Source organism: Aquarana catesbeiana, linkage group LG08, assembly GCF_042186555.1.
Source record: "Aquarana catesbeiana isolate 2022-GZ linkage group LG08, ASM4218655v1, whole genome shotgun sequence".
In the NCBI taxonomy this organism is placed as follows: Eukaryota; Metazoa; Chordata; class Amphibia; order Anura; family Ranidae; genus Aquarana; species Aquarana catesbeiana.
In genome coordinates, this window is record NC_133331.1 from 48,012,517 (window position 1) to 48,037,804 (window position 25,288).

The 25,288-nt window shown below is 43.8% G+C and overlaps 1 protein-coding gene across 4 annotated transcripts in view; it reads right to left on the reverse strand.

Moving 5' to 3' along the window:
• Positions 1–25,288, reverse strand: part of LOC141105736 (pancreatic lipase-related protein 2-like) — a 176,536-nt gene that overhangs the window by 20,346 nt on the left and 130,902 nt on the right. For 3 of the 4 annotated variants that reach the window (XM_073595806.1, XM_073595803.1, XM_073595805.1), the window contains 3 exons: positions 10,373–10,502; positions 9,560–9,671; positions 3,695–3,844 (listed from right to left, as the gene is read on the reverse strand). In XM_073595806.1, coding sequence (XP_073451907.1) covers positions 3,695–3,844; positions 9,560–9,671; positions 10,373–10,502 — 392 coding nt within the window. The remainder of the gene's footprint in view (positions 1–3,694; positions 3,845–9,559; positions 9,672–10,372; positions 10,503–25,288) is intronic. The other variant, XM_073595807.1, reaches the window with a different exon arrangement.

Consider the following 25,288-nt stretch of genomic DNA (forward strand, 5'->3'; position numbering starts at 1 on the left):
CCACAGATGCTCAATAGGGTTTAGGTTTGGAGACATACTTGGCCAATCCATCAGCTTCTTTAGCAAGGCAGTGGTTATCTTGGAGGTGTGTTTGAGGTCGTTTTCATGTTGGAATACTGCCCTGCGGCCCAGTTTCCTGGGGAGGGGATCATGCTCTGCTTCAGTATGTCACAGTACATGTTGGCATTCATGGTTCCCTCAATGAACTGTAGCTCCCCAGTGCTGGCAGCAGTTATGCAGCCCCAGACCATGACACTCCCACCACCATGCTTGACTGTAGGCAAAACACACTTGTCTTTGTACTCCTCACCTGCTTGCCGCCACGCACGCTTGACACCATCTGAACCAAATAAGTTTATCTTGGTCTCATCAGATCACAGGACATGGTTCCACTAATCCATGTCCTTAGTCTATTTGTCAGCAAACTATTTGCAGGCTTTCTTGTGCATCATCTTTAGAAGAGGCTTCCTTCTGGGACGTCAGCCATGCAGACCAATTTGATGCAGTGTGCGGCGTATGGTCTGAGCACTGACAGGCTGATAACCCACCCCTTCAACCTCTGCAGCAATCATACGTCTATTTCCCTAAGACAACCTCTGGATATGACGCTGAGCACATCCACTCAACTTCTTTGGTTGACCATGGCGAGGCCTGTTCTAAATGGAACCTGTCCTGGTAAACCGCTGTATGGTCTTGGCCACCATGCTGCAGCTCAGTTTCAGTTTTCTTGGCAATCTTCTTATAGCCTAGGCCAGGGATATGAAATTAGCGGACCTCCAGCTGTTGCAGAACTACAAGTCCCATGAGGCATAGCAAGAATCTGACAGCCACAAGCATGACACCCAGAGGCAGAGGCATGATGGGACTTGTGGTTTTGCAACAGCTGGAGGTCCGCTAATTGCATATCCCTGGCCTAGGCCATCTTTATGTAAAGCAACAATTTTTTTTTTCAGATCCTAAGAGAGTTCTTTGCCATGAGGTGCCATGTTCAACTTCCAGTGACCAGTATGAGAGAGTGAGAGTGATAACACCAAATTTAACACACCTGCTCCCTAAGAGAGTTCTTTGCCATGAGGTGCCATGTTCAACTTCCAGTGACCAGTATGAGAGAGTAAGAGTGATAACACCAAATTTAACACACCTGCTCCCCATTCACACCTGAGACCTTGTAACACGAGTCATATGACACTGTGGAGGAAAATGGCTAATTGGGCCCAATTTGGACATTTTCACTTGGGTGTACTCACTTTTGTTACCAGCGGTTTAGACATTAATGGCTGTGTGTTGAGTTATTTTGAGGGGACAGCAAATTTACACTGTTATAAAAGCTACTACTTTACATTGTAACAAAGTGTCATTTCTTCAGTGTTGTCACATGAAAAGATATAATAAAATATTTACAAAAATGTGAGGGGTTTACTCACTTTTGTGAGATACTGTATAAATATATATATATATATATACCGTATTTATCGGCGTATAACACGCGCCGGCGTATAACACGCACCCCAAGTTTAGGAGGGAATTTTAAGGAAAAAAACTTTTAGGAGGGAAGTTTAAGTAAAAAAAACTTACATTAAAATGCCCATCAATGCAGCCTCATCAGTGTCCATCTGCAGCCTTGCCCAGTGTCCATTGCAGCCTTGTCAGTGCAGCTTTGCCCCAGTGCAAAATTGTCAGTGCAGCCATGCCCCAGTGGTCAGTGCAGCCTTGCCCCAGTGGTCAGTGCAGCTTTGCCCCAGTGGTCAGTGCAGCTTTGCCCCAGTGGTCAGTGCAGCCTTGCCCCAGTGGTCAGTGCAGCCTTGCCCCAGTGGTCAGTGCAGCCTTGCCCCAGTGGTCAGTGCAGCCTTGCCCCCAGTGTCCATTACATGCTTGGACAGATCGCTTGAAAGATCGCCGCCGACATACACATAGCATGTAGTTTTAAATATGGCGCCGCGGAGTTCGGAGGGACTCGGCGGAGCTGAACGAGCGCCGCCAAGATACACATAGTCGAGTGTACTTGGCTCTTTCCGGCGCCACTCACAGTCCCGCCCAGTCCGAACTCCGCGGCGCCATATTTAAAACTACACGCTATGTGAATGTCGGCTGCGATCGCTCCGATAGATCACAGATAGCGGGGATCGGCGTATAACACGCACCCACGATTTTCTCCTGATTTTAAGGGGAAAAAAGTGCGTGTTATACGCCGATAAATACAGTATATATATATTTATCAAAGAGAAATTTAAAGGTTTATTCTGCTTGTATTTTTCTTGTTTCTCTCCCTGCCCCCCCCCCCCCATAAATATGCAAATCCAATTATTATATATAACCTTACAGGTTTCATTGCATACCTTATTTAAGACCCAGTGACATCATCACTGGGTCTCTGTGCTTCTCCAAATAATGCAGGCAGATTATGGGCCATCAAGGCACTTTACATAGCTTCGTGAACACAAGAGGCTTTTTAACACCCACATGTGAAGCTTGTAGGAATGGACTAAGTGGTTCCTATGTAATTTTTCTTGTGGGCACTAGAGGGCTCCCTTTCCCCTAGAAAGAGAGGATATATATATATAGATAGATCTATATATATAGATCTATCTATATATATATATATATATATATATAGCTGTGAAGTGGGTGTGGATGGAGTCCATGTACCGGAGTACGAGGAGTAGAGTCAGATGTAGGCTGACAAGAAAGAGGGCTTTCCCCAGCTGGGGATCACCCTGAATATCCACCTCCCGGGTTTCAGGGAGACAGTGGCTGGAAGGCAGCCCCATGACAGTACATTGCTTGTATTATGAGTGGAAAAGTGTTTACTCACTGCATTCTGTATTAGAGAAATATTTGCACTGAAGATGTATGCATTTCCCTTGCTATTCAGTAAAGAAAATAGGAAACAAACCACTGGACTGGACTCAATTTATTTTGTGCTCTGCCTCTGGTCTATATCTGGGAACCATAAAGTAGGCCTCTGGAAGGGGTGAAAGATGTTGGCGCTTTTATCATGTGTTATGTGGACATAAAGCATATTGACTTCCTCTGGTTGTGGGGGTTCAGATTAACAAAGTTAGGCTTGTATTGGCATGTCCATGTTTACTTTGCCCTGCCAACATTTGGCATAGTCAGCAGGATAGGACATGAAGAGAGGAGTCATGGGTCTCCCTGAGACTTCTGAGAAAAGAGATGTCTGAGAAAAGACAAGAGGTTTCTGGAGGAGGAGTATTATTTGCTTAAAAGAAGGAAGTGCGAGATAGGCCTCTGAAGGGGAGTGTGAAAGACCAGAACACTGTCAGTGAATATGGCTGCCATTAACTGGGTTGGAATTCTGGAGAAAGTTAGGATTGGGTTTGCCTGGGTTGTCTGAAACGTTGAGTGTTGACTACCCTCGGGTAATGGATGTCCCCACTATCGAAGTCTGTAAGGACACCCCTGGGGTGGAGTCGGGTGTTCCTGGTGAGGAAGGAGCCTCAGGTTACAGAACAGTGTGTCCAGTGAGATGGAGGCTCTCCCTCAGCAAAGTAGCTGAAACCAAGGTTGTTCAGTGTTAACCAGTAATCTCCCTGCTGAGTTATCTTCAACCAACTGCTCTGTCTTGGAGGCCACAGACCATAAGGACATCTCACTGGGAGTGCACAGCCTGTCTTGGAGGATGAGAGTATAGATACTGCAGAGGTGACAGAAGTACATCCACTTGTTTCTTCACCTGCTACCTTGAACTCCCAAGTTGTACATCTTTCGCACCCTACTTGGGCCTCGCCTTTTGGGGCTGCGACAGAATTTCCAACCGCAAAGGACACAGGGCTTGGTGTAGGACTTGTCAGAGTATGCCATTTGCCCAATGCAAATATGCCCCCTGGAGAAAAATACCAAAGAAGGTCAAATAGATGTTATTATTTTTTTTGTTTGTTTTCTCATGTTCGTTACATATTATCAACTAAAGTGCCTGCTCTATGCATGTAGACTGATTAAAGGAGTTGTAAACCCTTGTGTTTTTTCACCTTAATGCATCCTATGTATCAAGGTGAAAAAACTCCTGGTAGTCATCGGCCCCCCAGCCCCCCTGTGTTGTACTTACCTAAGCCCCTTCATCTCTTCGGTGGGGACGGGCTGTCCCTCTCTCCACGGGGTCCCGGCTCTTGATTGGATAGATTGATAGCAGCACAGCCATTGGCTCAAGCAGCTGTCAATCAAATCCAATGATGTGGGCCACGGGGGGCGGGGTAGGGTCCGGCATTCGTGTCTGTGGACGCAAATGCTGGACTAGGGAGTGCGCCCGCAGGGTAACCCCCTCAGGAGAGCGCTTTTCCTAGGGGGTTATCTGAAACAGGGAGGAGCCACCGGGGGACCCCAGAAGAGGATGTTCAGGGCCACTCTGTGCAAAACGAGCTGCACAGTGGAGGTAAGTATGACATGTTTGTTATTTGAAAATAAACAAAAAACTATCCTTTTCAATCACTTTAAGTAATTTTAGGCGATTTGAGGTTTAAAGTTATATTGATAATGTTAAAACATTACAGTCTCTATTGCCTATGTTAGGTGACTACAATAGTTTATGACTTTGCCACAAGTGATACTATTGCCTTATAAACATACTTAAATCCATTGCTCCGCTCAAGACTCGCCCATCCTGTACATGGACAACCTGGGTGCTGCCAACTGTAGTCCGTCTCCACTCCCCATGAAAAATATGAACAAAATGCATCAGCCACACTCCACTGTTAGCTCCTCTTGCCATATTTATTAATTATCAACAAAATCCCTAACTTGTAAGCAAGCCAGGAGGTGAAATGCATGCTCCCAGGTGGAGACATTGCTGTATACAGTCATTTTGTTGATAATAAAAAAAATATGGCAAGAGGAGCTAAGAGTGGAGCACTGCTGATGCATTTTTCCATATCAATATTGCCTGCATTATTTAATCATTTACAAAAGGTGATGTTACCTCTTAGGTTAGTTGGCACAGGAAGAAAAATTACCTTTGCAGTGGGGCCCCCTATACTCCAAGACAGGGGTCTCCAAACTTTCTAAACAGAGGGCCAGTTTACTGTCCTTCAGACTTTAGGGGGGTCAGTGGGGGTGGAAAATGTCCTGGCGTCCAGTGGGAGTAAACAATGCCCCATCTTTAGTGTCATTGGGAGGACTAGTGCCTCATCGTTGACATCAGTGGAAGGAATAGTGCCCCACTGTTGGTGTCATTTGGAGGAATTGTGCCCCATCGTTGGTGTCAGTAGGAGGAATTATGCCGTTTCATTGCTGTCAATGGAAGTAATAGTGCCCATTACTGGTGTCAGTGGGGGTAATCGTGGCACATTGTTGGCATCAATGGAAGGAATTATGCCCTATCTTGTTGGGGTCAATGGAAGCAATTGCGCCCCATTTTATATATATATATATATATATATATATATATATATATATATATATATATATATATATATATATATATATATATATATATATATCTCAGTGCGATTCAACACACTTACAAAAAAAGCATTTAAATCCTCAGCTCATCGCTGATGCTCGAATAACATTGGTATGACATCATGGGCTCGGCTCCTCCCACCTATACATGTTACGCCTTCCTATTGGGCTTCCTCAGTAGGCCTACTTTGTAAAACGTTTTTAAAGTCTTTTTTTGTAAGTGTGCTTATCCCTTGATTTTAAGTGAATAAGAAGGTTATACAGAAAGCACTATGGTTCTCACCCTTTTTTTCTTCCATGGCACGTTCTATGGAGGATAAGTAGAAGTATAGAAGGAAGAGAGACACAGAGATATTTAAAGGCGTACATAAGGCATATTAGACTCTGTTGTGGGGTCTGATTCGGGAGGTGAGCAGACACTTCATATAGAGGTGGAGGTTCACTGAACACAGTTGAGAAGATTGCTTGATCTATTTTTATACATATTAAGAGAGACTTTTATTATTCGTTTTTTGTATGTTATTTTTTCACAGGATATATAAATGAATTGCTCTGCACTGTTATATTGATAATTTACACAAATTGGGGTGTATAGTGTGGAAACACTGAAGAGTGTGAGCAGCAGTTCACCTTTGAATTAGGCATTTTATTTATTTGTATTTTTTTTTATTACGTTGTCATTTGGTTCAGTTGGAATCACATGTTGATTTATTATTTGAGTAGAAGGTTGCACTGATTGTGTTACACTTATTTTAATTGTGTCCCATTGTTGGTGTCAATGGAAGGAATTGTGCCTAGGGCCGCAACTAACAATTATTTTCATAATCGATTAGTTGGCCGATTATTGTTTCGATTAATCAGATAATAACCTTAAAAAAAGTTAATTTATTTTAGTTAATATGTAAAGTTTAAAAAAAAATGTAATTTATTCTTAAATATCTCTATGCAGTGGTAAATATAAATAACCAACTATATATATATATATATATATATGGTTAGGGAGCAAAATATCTAATCCACTCTGAGAAGAACAGACAGAAGAGATATATGCTGTATATACTATTAGAGGTAATTGAATCTGGTAAATATCATCAGACTCAGATAACACATTTTTTGTTTAAAGAGAAAAAAAAAACAAAATTAAAGACGGTTTTGCTGATTTTCAGACAGAACCGTAATATATTATGTATAACAGACTCCCTTTTCATAGGCAGGTCGCTTGATAAATGCTACCTGCGCCTGCGGTGACTTATGCTGGCCATACAAAAACAATGTCTTCCTTCAAAAAAAAAAAAAATATATACATTTTAAGAACGTTTGTTCGATTTTCTAATCATTAGTGGGGTCAAATCAACGTTAGTTTTCGACCACAGTGACAGGAAAATTCTAAGGAGCAGAATAGAAAACTTGTTATGCCCTGTACACACGGTCGGACATTGATCGGACATTCCGACAACAAAATCCATGGATTTTTTCCGACGGATGTTGGCTCAAACTTGTCTTGCATACACACGGTCACACAAAGTTGTCGGAAAATCCAATCGTTCTGAACGCGGTGACGTAAAACACGTACGTCGGGACTATAAATGGGGCAGTAGCCAATAGCTTTCCTCTCTTAATTTATTCTGAGCATGCGCGGCACTTTGTGCATCGGATTTGTGTACACACGATCGGAATTTCCGACAACGGATTTTGTTGTCGGAAAATTTTATAGCAAGCTCTTAAACTTTGTGTGTCGGAAATTCCTATGGAAAATGTGTGATGGAGCCCACACACGGTCGGAATTTCCGACAACAAGGTCCTATCACACATTTTCCATCGGAAAATCCTATCGTGTGTACGGGGCATTAGTCAAAGGAAGAAGTTTTGTGTCTCATTCAGAAAATGACATTTGTTTTCAAACTGAATGTGAAAAGCAAGTGAAATTTGCAAACGACATTCTTTCATTCAGCGAATATACAAAGAAATTTCGTATGAATATTCTCATCCGAAAATTGATAGGTGTATGGCCAGCATAAGGCTTGGTTAATTTTAAATATAATGCACAATACTGGTAAATGTTTACTTTAAATGTAATTGTAATGCCTTATATTACCTCCAGCCTATCAGTCTCCACCTTCTCTTGGTTCAGATGCTGATCTTCCCTGCACAGAGTCTTTAAAATGATTTTTTTTTAAACAACAAACATGTTATACTTACCTGCTCTGTGTAATGGTTTTGCACAGAGCAGCCCTGATTCTCCTCTTCAGGGGTCCCCCAACAACGCTTCTGGTTCCTCCTGCCTTCAGAGTGCCCCAATAGCAAGCTGCAAAGTATAGTATAAAGAGCCCCATAGCAAGGTAAAAAAACTTAGAATCCACTCACTTCCTGCCCAGGACTACATGTCCCATGAAGCATTGCTCCTTACACATTTACTTTCACAAGTTCAGGCATATACTGATATGTATGGACGCTGTACTGAGCTGTATGTGTGCTGCACTGTATTTCCAGATATGTAAACAAATAATGCATTCAGGCCAACTAATCGGCTGACCGATTAATCAATTATGAAAATAATTGACAACAATTTTCATAAACAATTAGTTGTCGATTAATCGATTAGTTGTTTCGGCCCTAATTGTGCGCCATCATTGGTGTCAATGGAAGGAATTGTGAACCATTGTTGGTGTCAGTGGGAGGAATTGTGCCCTATTTTTAGTGTCGGCAACAGGAATTATGCCCTATTGTTTGTGTTGGTGGATGGAATGGTGCCACAAGGGCCGAATTAAAGGCAAGCAAAGGACCACATCCAGCCCCAGGGTCGCAGTTTGGAGACCACTGCTCCAAGAGTTAAGTGCTTATTGAAGTGGAAGTAAAGGCAACACCTAACTGTAAACCTACTCCCAGCCGCATTCAAAGCCTAATCTATCTAACCCTGTAAAGAAAAGTTTGTATATACCTTACATGTTCCGAAGCCGCTCTGGTCTGGTCTCCAGCTGCGCCCTCTGTGTGCAGGAGAAATCCAACAATGGCTGGGAAGTGACATCACCCATAGATGTACTATGGGGCTTTCGTTGTCGGCTGCCTCTTCTACACACTAAAGCTGCCACTGACAGCTCAATAGGCAAGTATATATGATTTTTTTCTTTACAGTGCTAGATAGATTAGGCTGAGAATGTGGCTGTAAGTAGGTTTAGAGTTACTTAGGTTTTGCCTTTACTTTCACTTTAAGTCTAGAGGTAGAAGAATAAACTGTAATAATTACAGTACCTTAACCCTCGCTTCAGCATGCTTCATCCACATCCATCCAACAAAGCCTTTTCTCTAAGGTGCTCTAGCCAGCACGCTGAAGTCATCAAATAAAATGCATATTCAAGAGTTCTGTCTCGTATATATGGACAGTGAGGGCCCTCCCTTAACCCAGAGCATTGGAGAAAGGAGTGCACTGGAGCCTGCCAGAGGAAGTATTACTCCCTTTTCTTCTACCCCTAGAGTATTGCAGTTCGCAGGGGGAAACAGTGTCAGAGCATTTCTTTTTATTACTTCAGAATTCAGCTTTAATTATTGGGTTTACATATATTTTATTACACAGCAAGGAATTACCAGGACATTATGGGTTATTGGGAGATAGCACAGCAGTAACCATTTCCTTTCTGACTGGCTATCTCTCATTGAAATTCCAGACTAGTAATGGAAGGAGTCATTGCTCTGGAAGGGATGGAGTTACTGTGATGAGTCCTTCACTTAAGCAGGCCATAGATGATACGATATTTCCTTTCACCACTGGTCAGCCAGCGGGGGGGGGCCCCCGGGAGCTGTCCCTGGCCCGTAGAATACAACGGTTACTGCTAGCGGCTATAGCCACTGTCAGTAACCGCACGTAGAAAAATCTGACAGGCTAGTTCGATCAATGGATCGACTTGGGTACAATCAGGCTGCCCAAATATGGATCGAAATTTGGCCAGTCCCTCCTTAACCAGCCGAATTTTGATCTATGTAATTTTCAGATTCAGCTTTTGAGCTTTACAAACACCAGCCTTTTTCTACATGTCCAGTTCTATATGAGACATTTCAGCACACACATGATAAGGTACAGTATATTACTTTATATTTTGCTATGGCACAGTCATAGATTATGTTTACAGCCGCACTAAAGATGTCCTACCTCTCCTGATGATCGTTGGTCACGTTACCTCCAGACCCATAAAGGGATATGTACATTTTCCCCAATGTTTCTGCCGTCCCAATTAATGTTAGAGAAATGTTATATCTCCAACCTGCAGAGAAGGTAGAATGTCAGGAGGTTATTCAGATCTTCAGCATGAAACATTCAGTTGAATTATTTCTTTCACAGGAAATTCCAATCCTGGCAGCTGTAAAGCTTTTTAGGGGTTTCTCATCTTATTTCATCAGATCTCAAACAAGGAAAACAAAAAAAAACCCCAGGGTATTCAATTCTGTACAATTTCACTATTCATAGATATTCTGCCAGTTTTATTTATGTCCCCCAAAAACTGGCGAAAAGGTTTTTTTTTCATTCATATTTTTATACTCAGCTGGAATTGTTTTGTGATAATGATGTTCGCTGTTTATCTTTGCTTCTTCTATTCTAATTATCAGATTCTTCATTAGCAGAGGCTTGGATGAACAGCAAAATGTTTTCAGCATTATAGACCAAGTCCAGCTGAAGGTGACCAATTACTGCTAGATGATGTAACATGAGTTGGATTAAATGAGAACTTCACTCGTCTATTTTTACACATCCAACCAATTTCCATGTTCTCTTTCTGCCCCCCTTACATCATCATATATTATACAGAATTCAGCATGATACACCTTTCCAGGTCATCTCCTGGAAACTGAAGAAAAAAAATTTGAGAAATTGAACAGCATAAAAAAAAAAAGAAAATGTAATTAATGTTGGTGGAATCCCAAGCTGCTCTTTAATTGGCTCCAGTGGTCTTCCAGCAATACTCACTGGAGAAGTGCTGAGGATCAGTACCAGTGTTCAGGTAGAGCTTCATCTTCTGGTCTGTGATGTTGTAATACTGTTCTGAGTGATGGCCCATAGTGGGGCATCTCTGAAGGGGGCAAGGGAAACAGGAACCCTGCGGGGAGAAGACACAACCATTTATTGCGCTGCTCAGAAGAAATGACATCACAGGGCAATAATCAGGGTTTTAGTTTTGCAGTTTTGTAGATTAGAAATAAAGTATAGTAAAAGCCAAAACTTTCCTTTTTAACGGAGTAGGGAATGGTGAAAACACCTGTAATATTTTTTTCATCTGTGCCCTAATTGACCTTCACTTCCTGTTCAGTGTGTGGGAAGAGCCTAATCAGAGTATCCAAAGATTGAGAGAAATCATCACACTGATTATAAAGTGGGGGCGGAAAGTATTCAGACCCCCTTAAATTTTTCACTCTTTGTTATATTGCAGCCATTTGCTAAAATCATTTAAGTTTAATTTTTTCCTCATTAATGTACACACAGCACCCCATATTGGCAGAAAAACACAGAATTGTTGACATTTTTGCAGATTTATTAAAAAAGAAAAACTGAAATATCACATGGTTCTAAGTATTTAGACCCTTTGCTGTGACCAGGGGCGTAACTAGAAATAGCAGGGCCCCATAGCAAAATGTTGTATGGGCCCCCCCCTGCAAACAGCCCCCCCCCCCCCCACATCTGCCCTAGTGTCAATGCAGCGTGACCTGTGCCACATACACCGTGACCTGTGCCCAATGCAGCGTGACCTGTGCCCCATACAGCGTGACCTGTGCCCAATACAGCGTGACCTGTGCCCCATACAGCGTGACCTGTGCCCAATACAGCCTGGTCTGCTTGTGCCCCATACAGCCCCACCTAGGCAGAAGAAGAGGCAAGCCACCCGGATCAGCAGAGAGCGGGATTGCCCACTGTAATAGCTTTCATTTTAATTTCCTGTCTTCCCGGGGCTCATCGTCACATAGCCCCACCTCTTGGCCCGACGCCTTTGATGACGTCACATGTCCCGCATTGAATCTGCGTTCTGTCTATCAAAGGCACCGGGCCAAAAGGTGGAGTATGTGACGTGAGCCCTGGGAACACTGGAAGTTCTAATGAAAGCTCTTACATCGGGCAATTCAGCTCTCTGCTGATACGGACAGCTCGCCTCTTCCTTTTCTCTCTCTTCCCCTGGCTGGGAGACTGTGCCGGCGGTGCTCTTATCCTCACTGGGCCCCACTCGGCTGCGGGCCCCATAACTCCCGCATGGGTCGCTATGGTGGTAGTTACGCCCCTGGCTGTGACACTCATATATTTTTTTTCAAATATAAATTTTATTTCAAAAAAGGAAAGTAAACAATCAAAAATAGAATTGTATTACATTCTCCAGCATGTCATCCATTATACACAATTGAAAACATATTTTGACCATAACAGTAAACTGGTATTTGTGTTTATGAATTCAAAATTGCTAGTTGACATCCAGCTAACCGAGTCAGTGTTTACAGATATTACCAGTCAACGCCTGCTACGTACGATGTATATTTCATTTCTGGGATGTTTTGAGATTACTGTCATGTAATACCTCCAACTTAAGGACCAAAAATACAATAAAGGAGGCAAATAGATTCCACTAAAGAACACTACAAAGTAAAGAGACAAAGAAGAAAGTAGATAAGAAAGGAAAGAAGGAAGAGAAAGACGGATAAGAAGTTTTTAGAAAGAAGGGAGGGGGTGGGTAAAGGGGGGGGAGGAGTGGGGTATTCGACCCAGGTGAACCGTCTGCTAATAAATTGTTTTGTTCTATGTTGCCAGAAGAGCTATTCCCTCATCAGAAAGTATGAACATATTCCACAGCCTCCATGTCTGTGAGTGTTGATCTTGTTTGTTTTGTGCCGTTTGAACCAGGTCTTCCAATCTCCTGATCTCTTCCACCCTGCGCAGCCACAGCCCTATAGACGGCGGAAGCGTCTGCTTCCACAAGAGGGGAACACACGGTTTAGCTGCGTACAGCAAATGTCGTACTATCGATTTTTTATAGGCTCGAGGCGAGATCGTAGTCGCGTGAAGCAGAATTAGCGCCAGATCATCACTTATTGTGTAATCTGTGAATTTTTGTGTTATCATATGGACTGTCGTCCAAAAATGATGCAGGAGTGGGCAAGACCAGAAGATGTGGAGGAGCGTCCCCTTACTCGTTTGGCATCTCCAACATTTGTCAGATGTATCCGGGAAGTATTCAAGAAGTCTACTAGGCGTGTAGTACCATCTAGTCAGTATCTTATAGTTAAGTTCCTGTATTTTGGTGCATATAGATGATTTTAAGGAAAATGTGATGATCATTTGTATTTGGGCACTAGTAAATGTGCGTTGTAAGTCGTTTTCCCATGCACGTATAAACGTCAAAGCAGGTTGTTCAGAAGGGGAATTAATCAAAGCATATGTTTTGGATAGGACTTGAGGTAAATTTCCCTCGTCATTACAATAGCTTTCAAAAGTCGTTAGGTCCCGATTAAACTGTGACGGGTTGGGGATCGTACAAAGGAAGTGATGTAGACGTATTGCAGTCCAGAATGGGAGTCGAAATTGGCCTCTCTCTAGAGTTAGGGATTGTATGGACGGCCATTTGTTGTTTATCAAGAAATGAGAAGCTCGATCTCTACCTGTCACTCGAAGTGATTCAAATCCTAGTCGTTCCAGGCCTGGAGGAAAACCTGGGTTACCCAGAATTGGGTATAGAGGTGAGCTATCTGTGGATAAGGAGTTTGCAAGTATCGCGGCATTTCCCACCCTAAGTGACGTGCCAATTATAGGGTGCGATTTCAATGTCCCAGGTAGTTTGTCAAAGCAACAGACCGCTCCCTGCAACGGGGTCTTGGACTGTGCCTGTTCTAGGTGTATCCATAACTTGTTGTCGCCGTGTCTACACCAATCTATTATTCTGCCCAGATGTACTGCCCTATAGTAGTTTTTTAAATCTGGAAGGGCTAATCCTCCACAGTGTTTGGGGAGGGTAAGATAACTTCTACGTAGTCGAGGTTTTGATTTCCCCCATCTAAATTGTATGAAAATAGAGTGTATTTGCTTAAAATATTGAAGCGGGATTTTAATTGGCAGGGTTTGGAACAGATATAAAAATTTCGGGAGTATGGTCATTTTGATTAGATTGCACCTACCAAACCAAGAGTGTAACCCCTTGTTCCATTCTTCTAACAGCATTCTAGATTTGATTAGCAGAGGGGGGAAGTTAAGGTGGAAGGTGTGTCTTAGGTCCCTGGGAATCAAGGTCCCCAGATATTTAAGGGATGTATCTGACCATCTGAACTTAAATTGTGATTTTAAAGAGCTCAGTCTATTTGGCGTTATATTAATTCCCATGGCCTCTGACTTATCAAAGTTGATTTTTAGATTGGAAAGAGTGTCATATTTTCCAAATTCCTTCAAAAGGTTCGGGAGTGACACTGTAGGGTTAGTTAGGGTGAACATAAGGTCGTCTGCATAGGCAGAGATTTTGTATTGAGTATCCCCTACTGTTATACCTGATATATCTGAATTCAATCTTATAGTGCAAAGAAAAGGTTCTAACGTTAGGGCAAAAAGGAGGGGAGAGAGCGGGCATCCCTGTCTGGTACCGTTTGTTATTGGGAACGAATCTGAGAGAAGTTTGTTCGCTTTGATCTGTGCTGTGGGTGTAGAGTATATACTAGATATCCAATGTATCATTTTGTGTCCCAGACCAATATGCTTAAGGACCGCCAGCATGAACACCCAATTAACTCGGTCAAACGCCTTCTTAGCGTCTGTGCTGAGAAAGACGGATGGGACATGTTGTTTGTTTACCTCATGGATGAGGTTGAGTACCTTGGTGGTATTATCCTTTGCCTCTCGGGCAGGGATAAATCTCACTTGATCCAAATGAACTAAATTTGGCATAAACTGTGTCAGTCTGTTGGCTAGGATTTTTGTGAATAGTTTAAGGTCCACGTTCAAGAGCGATATGGGCCTATAGCTGCCACACGCCGCTGGGTCCTTGTCTTCTTTGAGTATAAGAGATACGTGTGCCCGTAGGGTATCTCTCGGCAAGGGATCCCCCTTACCTAGTCCATTAAACATCTTCACCATATGGGGGCCTAATATTGTCAGGAGTGTTTGGTATTATTGTATTGTCATCCCATCTGGACCCGGAGCTCTACCCGGTTTCATTCCCCCTACCGCTCTCTGCAGTTCCTCTATTGTGATGGGATCTTCTAGTCCTAACTTATCCTCTAAGGACAGTCTGGGCATTTGAGATGCTGTAAGGTAGTCATTGACTGTGTCATCAGATAGCGGTTTAACAGGGAGGTTATATAGAGAAGCGTAATATTTCTTGAATGCATCCGCAATTTGAGTTGGTGTGGTCTGTTTTTGCCCTTTTACGTCAATAATTTGAGGAATGTATGTATTAAGTCGATGTTTTCTGACTGACCGTGCTAGAAGTTTCCCGCATTTGTTCCCTGACTCATAAGATAATTTCCTGCATATTTGCAGGGCAGCTTTAGCTCTATATTGTAATAGATCAACAATTTGTTTCCTGAGGGATGTTAGGTCTGCTTCTATTGAGACGGTCGGCGTTTGTTTGTGTTTGGCTTCTACGTCATGTATTTTGTCAAGAAGAGTCAGTAGTAGTTGTTCCCTTTCTTTCTTAATGCGTGCACCGTGCTTTATAAATATGCCTCTTATTACCGTCTTATGGGCTTCCCATACTATGCCCGGGTCACAATCTCCTGTGTCATTAAGTCGGAAGTAATGTGTCAGTTCAGTCTGTACGTCTGCCAGGACCTCTGGCGTCTGTAATAGACTTTCGTTTAATCTCCAAAATTTGGGTCTGGTCGTCAAGGACGGTGACAAACAGTAACACATAGTGATAGGTGCATGGTCTGACCATGTGATGTTGCCTATCTCCACCCTGTGAACTGCCTCCAACTGACTATGGGGGACAAAGAAGTAATCTATTCTCGAGTATATTTTGTGTGGAGAGGAATAGAAAGTATAATCGCGTTCCCCGGGGTGGAGTAATCTCCATGCGTCTATCAGCCGAGTGTCATGTAATTCTTGAGTTATGCGTTTGTGTACTCTAGAACGTATGGACGTGGATCTGGATGATGTGTCTTCCGATGGGTTTAAGGGTACGTTGAAATCTCCACCCAGCACTAATTGTCCTTCCACGAATTCCGTAAGTAAGTTCAGTGTGTGATGTAGGAAGGTGTCTTGTCGGTCGTTCGGTGCATATATGGTGGCTAGTGTTACTTTGGTACTTCTAAGTAAGCCTTTAATGAACACATATCGGCCATTCGGGTCCACAAGGGTATCTGCACAGGTCCAGGGTACTGTCCCTGCAATAAGTATTGATACTCCTCTGGACTTGGCTTTCTCATTAGTGGCATGGTAAGCATGTGGAAAGTGTCGACTCTTCAGATATAGCTGATTTCCTGTCCTAAAGTGTGTCTCTTGAATAAATGCGACGTCTACGCGAGCTCTTTTAAGGTCAGATAAGAGCATACGACGTTTCTCTGGAATATTAAGACCCTTGGCGTTTAAGGAATATATATTAATGGAGTCCATCCTCACCTGGGTCAGAGGAGGTTAAGGGGTGGGTATGGGATAGGGGGATAGAAGGTGGGAGAATGTAAGGAAGAATATATGTAGAGAAAGGAGAAGATAGAAAGAGAAGACGAGATGAAAAGACCGTCAAATAAGACGTCTACCAGTTGGTTTGTATCGTCTATTTACTAAAGTAAATTAAGTAAATTACTTTGCAAGAGAGCACGTCCTGGGTCTTACCAGGAGACTTGCTCCGACCTATTGGGGGAGAGGTAAGAGCAGACCAGTGAAGGTGTCCCCGGCCCGCCCCCCACCACCCAGCTTGACAGTATTATATAAACCTCTACTTAGAGTCTTACTATATATGTCATTGTACAGGGCAGAAAAAATAAAAGAAACAAACAAAAAACTCAGGTTAGCTCAACAAATAATCCGAGCAGAAATTTTTGTAGGGTGTATGATGCAAAATGCATAGCATCCTGATTTGTTGTATAGCCACCAACTATGGGCCATGCATTTTACAATAGTATATGTATACCTTTGAGAAAAGATAGGGGATGTACAGTATTCTCGCTATCCCTCAAGCGAACCCCTTCATTACTACCATGTCTCCCTTCTGAAACTAACCACCCCTCCTGTACTACTTGCGTCTTCCCCTAAGGGGAGTCAGAACTTCAATAAAGGTATATGCGGGTGGGTGTGTATACAGATGACCTTTCCTCCATAACCAGAGATCTGAGACCTCTCATGTCATCCTCACATAATAGGAGTTTGTCCGCGGTGCTATTCATCTCCTCCTGCTAACGTGTGTGGATGCCTCCTTCTACTTCCCTCACCGCCTATATTCCTCCGCAGCATTCCATCCCTGTTTGGCAACTCGAGATTTCTCAAAACCTGGCTCTAGGGGCATATGTATGATAACCAGATAAGGGTAAGCAATCCTGCCCCCCTATATTGCCCCATTAATAAAATCAGTATTATAAGCAACTTTATAAGCAATACCAATATCAATGCTCCCTTAGCCAACATCCCCCGTTATCATGTATAGGATACACAAACAAAAAAAAAAACAAAAAAAAAGGGGGGGTGGGGGGATGGGGGGACCCACAATCCCGTTAGAGTCATACTGTGTCATATGTAATAACTTGAATCCAAGTTCTGAATATGTTCTTCAAGACCTCTCAATCAGTTAGGGGTATATGTGGCAATTGTAATCCTGCGTTAAATATCGGGTCAGATGAAGAGGGGGCCACAGTAACTTCACAGGTTATTTCAGTAACAGTCTGTGCAAATAGTCTCCCCTCTTTCGTGCCTTTTTATGGAGCTGTTCAGGTAGGGTGAGACATCTTTATCAGCAGGGGGGGAGATAGTAAGCAAATCGCAGGAGGATTGCAGTGAGGACATGAAAGATATATGTCTGGGGATAGCATCACAAAAGGACAAAGAGGTCATGTGGTATCCATCAAAAAAAGAAAAAAAAGGGGGAAACAGGAAAAAATTATATATATAAGAAGGGGATGCATACAGGAGTATCAGTGGTAATAGATAGCAGCTGCTATCAGCTCACGCTCTAAGTGATTCGTTCAGTCTTCCCTCGGCGCTTCGGCAGAAGTGTAGCATGACCTGCGTTGGTTCCGCTGTGGTCTCGGTGATCGGGATCTCTGCCTGCCAGATGATCCAGGTCGGTTGTTAGAACGTTGCAGCAACTGTAGCCAATCCGGGACCACCACCGGTTCCACCTTCAGGAATGCAAACAGGGCGGGAAGTTCGGCAGGACTCCGCAGTGTAAATGAATGCTGAGCTTTTCTAAATGTCACTGAGATGGGGAAGCCCCATCTATAGGTGCAGCCAGCAGTTCTCGCCACCTCCAGCACTGGCTTTAACTGTGCTCTTCTCTGTAATGTCGATTGCGATAAATCCGGGAGATTTCGGATAATTGCTCCATCAAATGTGACATCTCCTTTCTCCCAAGCCGCTCGCAGCACCATTTCTTTGTGTGTATATTGATGTATACGGCAGATAACATCTCTCGGTCTGCCCATATCATTCGAGTGGGGACCTAGTGCTCGGTGTATGCGATCAAAAGAGAGGCTTGAAGGATATTGATCTCCCAGTAGATCCCTGAAAATCGCCAGTGTGGATTCTGCTAGGTCTTCTATCCCCGTAGCCTCCGGTATTCCCCTCAGACGCAAATTATTGCGTCTGCTGCGGTCTTCGGCCTCCTCCAACCGCAGCTGTTGAGTGAGGAGCGCCGAGGCCTGTGTAATTTGAGCTGCCTCGACCACCCATATCATTCGAGCGGGGACCTAGTGCTCGGTGTATGCGATCAAAAGAGAGGCTTGAAGGATATTGATCTCCCAGTAGATCCCTGAAAATCGCCAGTGTGGATTCCGCTAGGTCTTCTATCCCCGTAGCCTCCGGTATTCCCCTCAGATGCAAATTATTGCGTCTGCTGCGGTCTTCGGCCTCCTCCAACCGCAGCTGTTGAGTGAGGAGCGCCGAGGCCTGTGTAATTTGAGCTGCCTCGACCACCGCCAAACGTCTTTCAATCGTGGTCATTGAGGATTCTCCCACTTCCACTCGTCCTGACAGGGTCTGTATCTCTTGCCTTACCCCCTCTATTTCCTGCCGGTGGGAAGCCTCTAGTCTGCTGACAATGGCTTTGAGATCTGCTCTGGTTGGAAGGGCTTGTAAGAGCGCCCTTAGCTCCGCATCAGCCCTCAAAGTCAGCGGTGTGTATGAGAGGGAGAGGGACTTCTGAGAGTCGGATCTGAATATACCGGGGATTGAACAGTCTAAATTCTGTACCGTCGGTGTCGACATCTGGCCAGAGGTAGTCTGTGGTTGCCGGTCCTTGTGTGCGCCGGGCCTCGTGGTGTCCGCCATCTTGGTAGCTGGTGCTGCCCCTGGAGCATTCACTAAAAATCGGTGTATGTCTCCGCCGTTACGTGGTTTAGGAGACACCCGCTGTCTGAATCTGCCTCTCTGCTTTCCAGCAGAGTACATACCGGGTGAAACAAGCAGAGTACATGCGATTAAAAGCTAGTAATGGACGGGTCAGGCCGGGAGCTCCTCAGAAAGACGTCCTCACTCGGCCATTTCGAGACCACGCCCCCCGACACTCATATATTTAACTCAGGTGTTGTCCATTTCTTCTGATCATCCTTGAGATGGTTCTACACCTTCATTTGAGTCCAGCTGTGTTTGATTATACTGATTGGACTTGATTAGGAAAGCCACACACCTGTCTATATAAGACCTTACAGTTCACAGTGCATGTCAGTTAAATGAGAATCATGAGGTCAAAGGAACTGCCTGAAGAGCTCACAGACAGAATTGTAGCAAGGCATAGATCTGGCCAAGGTTACAAAAAAATTTCTGCTGCACTTAAGGTTCCTAAAAGCACAGTGGCCTCCATAATCCTTAAATGGAAGATGTTTGGGACGACCAGAACCCTTCCTAGAGCCGGCCATCTGGCCAAACTGAGCTATCGGGGAGAAGAGCCTTGGTGAGAGAGGTAAAGAAGAACCCAAAGATCACTGTGGCTGAGCTCCAGAGATGCAGTCGGGAGATGGGAGAAAGTTGTAGAAAGTCAACCATCACTGCAGCCCTCCACCAGTCGGGGCTGTATGGCAGAGTGGCCCGATGGAAGCCTCTCCTCAGTGCAAGACACATGAAAGCCCGCATGGAGTTTGCTAAAAAACACCTGAAGGACTCCAAGATGGTGAGAAATAAGATTTTTTGGTCTGATGAGACCAAGATAAAACTTTTTGGCCTTAATTCTAAGCGGTATGTGTGGAGAAAACCAGGAACTGCTCATCACCTGTCCAATACAGTCCCAACAGTGAAGCATGGTGGTGGCAGCATCATGCTGTGGGGGTGTTTTTCAGCTGCAGGGACAGGACGACTGGTTGCAATCGAGGGAAAGATGAATGCGGCCAAGTACAGGGCTATCCTGGACGAAAACCTTCTCCAGAGTGCTCAGGACCTCAGACTGGGCCGAAGGTTTACCTTCCAACAAGACAATGACCCTAAGCACACAGCTAAAATAACGAAGGAGTGGCTTCACAACAACTCAGTGACTGTTCTTGAATGGCCCAGCCAGAGCCCTGACTTAAACCCAATTGAGCATCTCCGGAGAGACCTAAAAATGGCTGTCCACCAACGTTTACCATCCAACCTGACAGAATTGGAGAGGATCTGCAAGGAGGAATGGCAGAGGATCCCCAATTTCAGGTGTGAAAACTTGTTGCATCTTTCCCAAAAAGACTCATGGCTGTATTAGATCAAAAGGGTGCTTCTACTAAATACTGAGCAAAGGGTCTGAATACTTAGGACCATGTGATATTTCAGTTTTTCTTTTTTAATAAATCTGCAAAAATGTCAACAATTCTGTGTTTTCCTGTCAATATGGGGTGCTGTGTGTACATTAATGAGGAAAAAAAAACGAACTTAAAGCGGGATTCCGGCCAGCGACATTTTTTTTTTAAAGTCAGCAGCTACAAACACTGTAGCTGCTGACTTTAAATAAGTACACTTACCTGTCCTGGGTGCCCGCGATGTCGGCCGCCCGAGACCGACCTGTCCCTCAGCTCTCGGGTCCTGGCACCGCCATCCTAACTAAGAGAAACAGGCAGTGTTTCCTTTTCCTAACTAAGGAAAAAACTAACAGTTTCCTACTGCGCACGCGTGAACGGTGCGGCGCTCTGTGAATGGCTCCGTGGTTTTCTGGGAACACACACAGTTCCCAGAAGGCAACGGGGCCGCTCACTGAGGAACAGGACACGCCGCGGAATAGGAAGAGGCAGATTAGGAAGACTGCCTAGCAACAAGGGTTCAGGTAAGTTTAAAAAAAAAATTTTTATCAAATTTTTTTTTTTATTTTTTTTTAGGATTTTTGATGCAATTTTTTTTTTCAGGGTGGCCCTCCACTTTAAATGATTTTAGCAAATGGCTGCAATATAGCAAAGGGTGAAAAATTTAAGGGGGTCTGAATACTTTCCGTCCCCACTGTATATTGTAGAAATTGCATAGGCACAAAAAAGGCAGTTAGAGTGAGGCTACTATAGTATGTTGTAGACCATACAGTTCTTCTGGCAAATTAAGAAGCGTTTATAAGTAAGACAATTTTCCCGCAGTTGTAGCACCCGCCTAGTTAAGTTGCTAGGTTAATAAAATGTTTGGTTTATGCTGTAATCAGGGGAGAAGTAGTTTATCGGTCTATCCTGTTCAGGGCTTCACAGACTGAGAGTTTGATTGCTTACCTCTGTCTCTAGAGGAATTTTCTGGAACTTAGGGAGGCAGAATTCAAATGACCAGCCTGAATATTAAGCAGAGTCTAGCCAATCCCTGGGGAGGTGTGCCCAGGTGGTGGCTGGATGCTGTTAAACAGTGTTGAGCCCTGAGGAGAGTGTCTTTTTCCCCTCCTGAGGGAATGGATCTGTTACCTGGAGGAAAGGGGCTGCTTGCCTCGGGAACTCTTTGGACTGGATGCTGGACTACTCTACAAAAGGATGTGCCTATGGAGTGAGTAGGGAATCTTTTCTGTGCTGCACCTTAATTCATGGCCTGTGAACTTGTAGACTATTCCAGTCTACCTTTACCTGTGCTTGTACTAGCTACTGAGCGAGAAGTGTCCTCTCCTAGCAATACCTGACATTTTGGAGTATCCCACATCCCCCAGATTCCACCTGCTGCCAGTTCTACAAGAAAATAAACTCTAAAAAGACATACCCTAGACTGTTCAATGAGCCAAAGTGAATAGACTGTTGCTGTGTGCCTGACTGCCTCTGCACTGTGTTGGGAAAGAACCTGCAAATATACAACGGCCCCTTGAGGGGTAGTGCCACACAGTGTTATGATACACATGTACAGATTACAGGATGCCAGAGGAGCACACCCCTTGGAGGGGTGGTGGTATTACTGAGTCATACTGTTATCCCTCAAAAGTCTCTGCAGATATCCGGCTGCCAGTGGGATATTGTCCAGGAAGATGGCAGAGGAGACGCCCTGTAAACCTACTCTTTACCTCTTCGACAGGTACCTCTCCCTAATGCTGCTCCTAGTTTTTCCTTATGCAGCAGGGTCTCTGTTCATATCTTACTCCCACACTGCAGGCACACCAAAATGACACAAAATCTCCTTTTTAAATGGAGTTAATCTAGTTCAAGATGGCTGCCCAAATCTTGCAGGATTTGGTATTTAATAGGATTTCAAGAGGCTCCTCAGCTGTCAGTTAATTATTAGCCATTCATTGTTTCCACAGTGACTCTCCTGGTTACCAATACCTGTCTCATTAGTCCAGCCTACAGCCAGCCACTTTTGGCTATTTAAACAGCTTTGCTCATTCCCTCTGTGCCTTCGCTTGGTCAACATCTCTAGTGTGTTCCTGTGTATGACTTGGCCTGGCTGACTTCTCTACTGATTACTGTTCCTGATTTTTGGCTCCTGACTATACTGACCTCTGGTTCCCTGATCCTGGCTCATCTGATTACCCACTCTGGCTTCCAAACCCTGGCTTCTGTTTTTGACTATGTTCCTGATCTGTGTTATTTTTTCTATTACATTAAACACTTGAGCCCAGAAGATTTTACCCCCTTAATGACCAGAGCATTTTTTGCGATTCGGCACTGTGTCGCTTTAACTGACAATTGCGTGGTCTTGCAACGTTATACCTATTTTGCGCTATAAACAAAAAAAAACTGAGTTTTGGGAAAAAAAAAAAAAAAAAAAAGCAATATTTTTTACTTTTTGCTATAATAAATATCCCCAAAAAATATATAAAAAATATTCTTCTACATATATTTGGTAAAAAAAAAAACGCAATAAGTGAATATTGATTGGTTTGCGCAAAAGTTATAGCGTCTACCTAATAGGGGATAAATTTATGGCATTTTTATTATTGACTTTTCTTTTATTAGTAATGGCGGTGATCTGCAATTTTTATCGAGACTGCGACATTGCGGTGGATAGATCGACACTTTTGACACTATTTAGGACCATTGACATTTATACAGCGATCAGAGATAAAAATAGCCACTGATTACTGTGTAAATGTCACTGTCAGGGAAGGGGTTAAACACTAAAAGGGGGGATCAAGAGGTTAACTGTGTTCCCTTAGTGTGTTCTAACTGTAGGGGGATGGGCTAGGAAAAAATGAGATGCAGCTCACAAACACTCTTGTTCTGGAATGACACCGCCCTAGTAAGAACTGGTTCCAGGTGCTGGCTTTGCTGGTTTGCAGAGAGGTAGAAAGAAATCCTGGTTAGCCGCACTCTGGGATAAGGACATCTTTATTTCAATAAAATCCAAAACATACAGTCAATAGCAGAGACGTACAGGGTGGTAGACTGCTAACGCGTTTCACATCATTTGGATGCTTATTCGTAGCTACGAATAAGCATCCAAATGATGTGAAACGCGTTAGCAGTCTACCACCCTGTACGTCTCTGCTATTTACTGTATGTTTTGTATTTTATTGAAATAAAGATGTCCTTATCCCAGGGGGATGGGCTACCTAGGACATGACAGATCACTGCTCCCGATGACAAGGAGCAGTAAATCCCTGCAATGTCACTAGGCAGAACAGGGAAATGCCTTGTTTATATTTTGTTTTGCATTTCCCCGTTCTACCTCTCCTCGTCACGATCGCGGGCCACCAAGATGTGTTGAGAGGTTGTATCTCTCTATCAGGGATAAAGCAATAAAACCTGACAAAGCTTCTAACCCGTTGCTACTGTATCCAAAACTAAAACAAGGTTTTGGCTTTAGATATATTCTGTCGCGCCCACGTGTGGTGACTACGCTCGCGAGCAGATCGGGGGACTTCCGGTGGTGGAGGGTCGAGCATCACTCGCCTGACCCATCCCGCCCCCTATCTCTCCCCCCTTCACTCTGCTGCGCAGGCGTGACGCCGGCGGCGTCATCATTTTGGCACCTATATGGGCGTCTCCCGGGCGGGCACTGGCTTTCAAGGCTTCCTTTCACACTGGCCTGCACGCCAGTTTGGTTTGTTTTTCTTTCCTACAACCAGCCCCTTTTTCATCACAGGTAACCAGTCATCCTCACCACCTTCCCCTGGTCTTCACCTTCCTGCTCTCACTGGTGGTCACTTGATCTCTTCAACCTCCCTCATTTCTCACTTCACCCCACATTTCAGCCTTTGGCTGCCAGTTTTCACCCCTCTCACTGATCTCACATTATGGCTCTCTTCACCCACTTTCTCACTCTCCTCTCTTATGCAGTTAACTTTGGTTCACCCCCAATCTTAAACCCACTTCCAGGCCGCCTTGCATTCCCGTGCCTGCTCCCGGTTGATGCCTGTTGGGGCGCTTTGGACGAGATGCCCTCCTCAGCTCCCAGTGGGAGCACTCTTTCGGACAGTGGTGATACCCAGTATTACACCACCACCACACGGACTTTTAAGAGTCAACAGGTATATGGTCTGAGGGTTTCATACCCCACCATTATACATGTTTGTCTATATCATTTAATCTAAGCTCAATTTTCTACTTATAGATACACCTTGCGCTTGCTCCTGACGAGTGGCCTCCCAGCCACGAAATGCGTAGAGGTGCCATACGCCATGTTTTCATGTAATACTATCCGAATACCAAGTTTATTTTCAATAACCTCATTTAGGACCAAGAAGTTCATAGGCTCTGCAAGTACCATTATGCAATACTGTTTTATCTAATATGCTTTGGTGAACTCTGGAAGGCTATTGCTTGCTATATTATGTGTTACTGATGTTGTGACTTTATGTACTATAATACCATAATCATGTGTATTTACTTGTTATGCTTGGTTTTATCTTTTACCTTTTTTGTAACCACGTGCCTCATATAAAGTCCCACCCCCTTGCTTTACCCCCTTTGACTCATAATAGGGATGGAAATTTCATTCAAAGTCCCAAGGGATGGAACAATGGGCCTTACCAGGCCATGCGTTCACACAAAGTCCCTAAACCCAGTTCTTTAATTTTATCTAATATTTCAAATAGGAATAAGCGGAGAGAATACAAAAAATGATCTTTCCTTTCCGATGCATTTTTCCATTTCACCGCTCTGTCCAAGTTCATCTTCCCAGCAACATCTATAAAAATAACTATTTTTTTTTGCCTGGAGATCCACTTTAAATACAAATGTAAATCTAATTTATGGCAGTTTCTCCAATTTATGAAGCTGCCCAGTTTCTTCAACAGTAGCCACTGCAGCATCTATTTAACAAACTGTCAGACTATAAACAACATAAATCCGGCACTGCCCAGGGAGCAGGCAGAGAGGAAGCAGGTGATTTCCTTTTAGTGCAATTGAAAGCTTTTCCTTTTTC